We start from the raw sequence: 4,582 nt of genomic DNA, 5'->3' as shown, positions 1-4,582 counted from the left end.
AACTTGGCATCACCGGGGAGTTATAGCTGTCTTGCAATTTTCGAAGCGTGCAATGTCCAGATAGTCCATTGAATGCATGTGTTCCCTGTGAAGTACATGTGCATGCATTCATTCTGTGTTCCTCATTCTCTGTGTAGCTGGAAAAAGAGTGGTTTTTTTTTTTTCTTTTTCTTTTTTTCTTTCAGCTGACGTATTTTCTCCTGAGTGCCCTGGGTCTGGTTGCCTGTGTTTTGGCAGTGGCTTTTGCTGCACACCATTATTTGCAGATGACAAAATTTACCTGTGATACCATCCTTGAGTCCTGCCAGTGCAAACTGGACACTGCAGACCCCCTCGGTAGGACCTTCGTCTACCAGGACGCAGCTGACTGTGGTAGCCTCACCAGCGTGCTCAACCTGTACTTACTTCTGCAGATGGTTCTCAATCTGATCGCAGCCCTGGTGTGTCTGTCGGCATGCTTCGTGATGTGGAAACACAGATATCAGGTCTTTTATGTGGGCGTTCGGTTCTACCCTTTAACTGCTACTGAAGGCCAGCAGCAGAAAGTATAGGGTCTGAGCTGGCGGGAGGTTGTAGCCAGGGAACGGAAAATGTCAGCATACTGCCACCATAGACACCACGGATGGATGAGTGTTTATAAGGTTTTTGACAAGGAAAAACATTCACACAGTTTTAATGAATATATTTTTCAATCATTTTAAGAGCATTTCATATGGCTGCTCTTGCAAAAGATCCCTTGTGAGACTATCTAGAGGTCACAAAGTCCTAAAGATGCAGCTGCACAAATACTCACCAAAGAGGATCTTTAATAGCCATGCACAAAATGAGAGCTTAAAAAAATCATATGGAACTCATCTGCAGGGCTACAGCAGTTAAGAAATAGGGTCCATTTCCCTTGCTGGTAGATACCTGTTCTTGCCTTCAGAGAAGCTATACTGATTTCTAGCAGATAAGGATCTGGTCCAAACTGCTTAATTATAATTATGCTGATCATGCTTAGGGAATATATTGTCTCTCGGATGCTCTGGGTATAATCCACGCTAACCTGATGGGGATTTACCATACAGAAAAATAATAAGGGAGGTCAAGACCTCTTCAAATGCAGGCTGAGACCAAGAGCAAAGTGAATATATTGATGACTGCCGTATAAAATATACATAAGACTTTCCAGAGTGACTAATGATATAGGCTACCTAATCCAATTACTAATAAAAAACAATATGAGTGGGTTGACTAATGGTGATTCGGTGGGCCCTTCTTGAGACCCCAGACAGATTTCTGAAGTATGAGCGCTCAGCAGTTTGTGAGAAAACATCAATTTAAGAAACCTCGAGTTGCGCTCCTAAAGTGGAGGACCCTAAATCACTAGTCACGTTGAAAACTATGTTGACATTGCTGTAATTGCAGGCGTCTAGCCAGTTCCACCAATTATACTCCAAGCACAAAAGGCCAAATGCATTTTTGGTGTAACTCCTCTGAAGACAATCAGCCTTACACACCAGCAGTGGAGTTGGGCCAACAGCCCTGAAAGATATATCCCTGCAACAATGAATGTTTTTAAAATGGGGTGGAGGGAGGGAAGCAAGAAGAGACTGCCAGTCTCCCAAAGACATCGTTCATAATAATGAAGGCAAGAGAATAACGATTTCTTAATAAGCAGCATAGAATAACAAACCACATTCAAACAGTGTGGCTCTAGAAGTGCTTTATGTCTTATTAGCCTTATACCGAGCCTTATACCAAGAGAAGTATGTCGGTTTGTCCCTCAAACTGTCACTTCCACTTGCATGGCATGGACTTCTAAATGTAGGAGCAATTCTGAATTGGCAGCACTTTGCACTGCCTGCCAATAGCTGTGCAAGGGCAAGGCAGCTGGTGCTCACGCCCTGCCTTGACTAGGGATTTCCCGATCCCTGCCAGAGCAAGGGTGTTTCTGAGGTGGGGTGGAGCAATCACATGCCAGAAAAACTGTGCCGCAATCATTAGCAAGGAGGAAGCAAATAAAATTTCTATCAGGCTTCAAAGAAGCAAAAACTTTCTTTTTCTGCAGCAAAAATAGCTACCAGGGAGTCAAAAACCCAGTCAGGCAAAAGCTAGTTGTCTAAGTAGCTCTAATCCTACCCAAAAACTGTCTCCATATGGCGATCACACGTCATCCCAGGGCTGGACCAGCATACCCCCACGGTCAGAAGATCACAATATAGTTAAGTCTCCCGTGGCCCACCTAGAGCACTGCTCGGTGTATGTGCTCGAGTTTTTGTCATGGAAAGCGCTTCTAGAGTAGACGTAGCATCACCAGGGTGCCCTCTGCCAAGCTGCAAAGTGAGGAGCTTCAGAAAATGGAGGTTTTTGAGACCAGCTTCCAAATGGCCTTTTTTATGCGCCTAAAAATAACACTTACTAGTAAGCGTGGCTGCGGGGCACATTTGCAAGGGTGCTAGTTTGCTTGCCCACGTGTCGCCACCCATCCGAAGTCCTAAGCCTGGCTCCCTGGCATGCTCAGAGCAAGCTGAGACAGCAGTGGAGTGTGTGGACGGGTTGGCAATCTAAGACGCGGCTGCCGGCATCGACGGGGTGGTCCGCGCGATGGCAGGAACCAGCCCGTCTCCCCCGACTCCGGCGGAGCATGCTGCAAAGCAGCGTTGGTGGGCCTGTGCCAGGCCAGCCTCCCCTATGAGATGGCTACATAGGGGTGCCTCTCGCCCGCTGCTTGTACTCAGATGTCGGTTTGTCCCCCATCCCTCGCACGACTCCCGCTGTGCTCCCTGTGGAAGCGTAGGACACCTACATGACCCTTGCTGCGCCCGCTCCTCGCTCCAGCCAAAAATGTGGGCTCTTCTCTCCGCAAAGAAGATAACAAGAAGCGGGAAAGAGATGGAGGGGAGGCTGAACGACAGCTGAGTTTGGGGCTTCCTCCGGCCCTTGCCACCAGCCCCGACGGCTGGCGAAGCAAGAGGAAGGCTCTGCGGGCAGAGCAGGGCATGCTTCCCACCCTGCCCTTCCCCAAACGTCCTTGTTGTTCAGAAGATAACCTGGTCTGCAGCGCGCTAGCTTAGGCTGTGCTGTGTGCAGGCTGGTAGCAGCAGCGAGCTGTTGTGGGAGATGGCTGGCCAGCCGAGCGGCATTTCCACCAGAGCCGGGCTTTTGTCTCCTTAATCCTTTGACCTCCGTCTCACCCACATGTTTTCACTCCCTGACTCCCATCATCTCCCAGGTGCTGGGCTCCTGGAGGCCAGCCCCCTTAGACGGGGCTGGGCTTGCATTGCCTGGCCTCTGCCTACTCACCCCTGAGCTTAAATTTGCTGGGACTCCTCTAGAGCACGAAAGATGCGGCAGCGATGATCAGAGTCGCTGCAAATGCCTTCAGCGATGGGGAAGAGAAAGGAGACCTGGATAAGAGAGCCTGCTCCGCTTAGCAAGCTGTGCACCTCCATAACAGCGCACCCTCCGCTTCGAGCCACCGCCGCTGAGTTCGGTTCACTAATCAGTGTGTAGCAGCTTAACCCTTTCCTCTGGAAAAAAGCAATATTCATCATGTATTCTGTTTGTGTTTTAATGCTTAATGAATAAATATGGGGCATTTTGATCTAGCAAAGACTAACTTCTGTATTTCCTCTTTATATATCTCAAGAGCATAAAATCAAAATAGGAGAGATGGGGAAACGGACACGGTAGTGTTTGGAACCGGTTTCCCCTGGGGCATGGTTTTACAACATGTATTTTTCTCGGATCAAGAATTTTGGAAGGTACTAATTAAAGGATTTTCACCTACCACAGCATATTCAGACAGCTCCCAGCCTTTTCCCGGTGTGAGAGTCCACACGGACTGCACCAGGAGAAAGACTGGGACTAAAAGACTCGGAAAGGACAGAGGTGTTGAAGAAAAAATCTTTTTTTTTTTTTTTAAAGTCCTGGAAATTTATTCTCTGGGTGAATTCCACAGAAAGAGGTAGGATTAAACCGCTATGGACACACAGAATTTGCGAAGGGCTCGATGTAATTTACTCTCACAAACCCAGGTGAGATTCTCATTTGCACCCTGGCCACTTTACACTGTTTTCCCAGTGTAAAGGAGTTGTAAAGACGGCATCAATCATTTTTACACCTACTTTATGGCCATTTTACACAGCTAAAAGGGCCCTTTGTGTAAATGAGAACTCAAGCCCTAGAGAATTTAATAGAGAGGAGATCCTTTCTATAGACTGCGCTAGACCCACTAATAGGGTCTATTACTGGGATATAACTCTCCGCTGGATTTTATAGCTTGGCTTAAAGATCATCAGTCTCGATTAAATTCAGTTCTGCAAAACTTTTCCAAAGGCCGTAACCCCCCGCTGACATGCCTGCTCCTCCACCCCGAGCGCACGCAGACAGTGATGGTGTTGCATGGATAACCGCTTGTTTTTTAAAAGGAGAAGCAGCAGCTACCACTTTCCTCTGGCTCTGAGGCATTTTGATGTTGTGCTATGCAAATACCGGAGCGACAATAACGGCAACGAAAAGGGAACCGAGAAGCAGCGCCTTACACGGAGCCAAAATGTCACATTCTCAACCCCACCGGCACCGAGGTGGCACCCGCTCC

At 47.9% G+C, this 4,582-nt stretch overlaps 1 protein-coding gene across 1 annotated transcript in view; it reads left to right on the top strand.

Annotated features, from left to right (window-relative positions):
* The window catches only part of SSPN (sarcospan), a 19,697-nt gene extending 19,146 nt beyond the window's left edge, over positions 1–551 (top strand). The window contains 1 exon segment of the mRNA XM_009586604.1: positions 186–551. Coding sequence (XP_009584899.1) covers positions 186–551 — 366 coding nt within the window.
* The last annotated feature ends 4,031 nt before the right edge of the window (positions 552–4,582 follow it).

Source organism: Fulmarus glacialis, unplaced genomic scaffold, assembly GCF_000690835.1.
Source record: "Fulmarus glacialis isolate BGI_N327 unplaced genomic scaffold, ASM69083v1 scaffold17671, whole genome shotgun sequence".
Taxonomy (NCBI): Eukaryota; Metazoa; Chordata; class Aves; order Procellariiformes; family Procellariidae; genus Fulmarus; species Fulmarus glacialis.
Note: the sequence above shows the minus strand (reverse complement) of the source record. Positions and strands in the feature narration are given on the sequence as shown.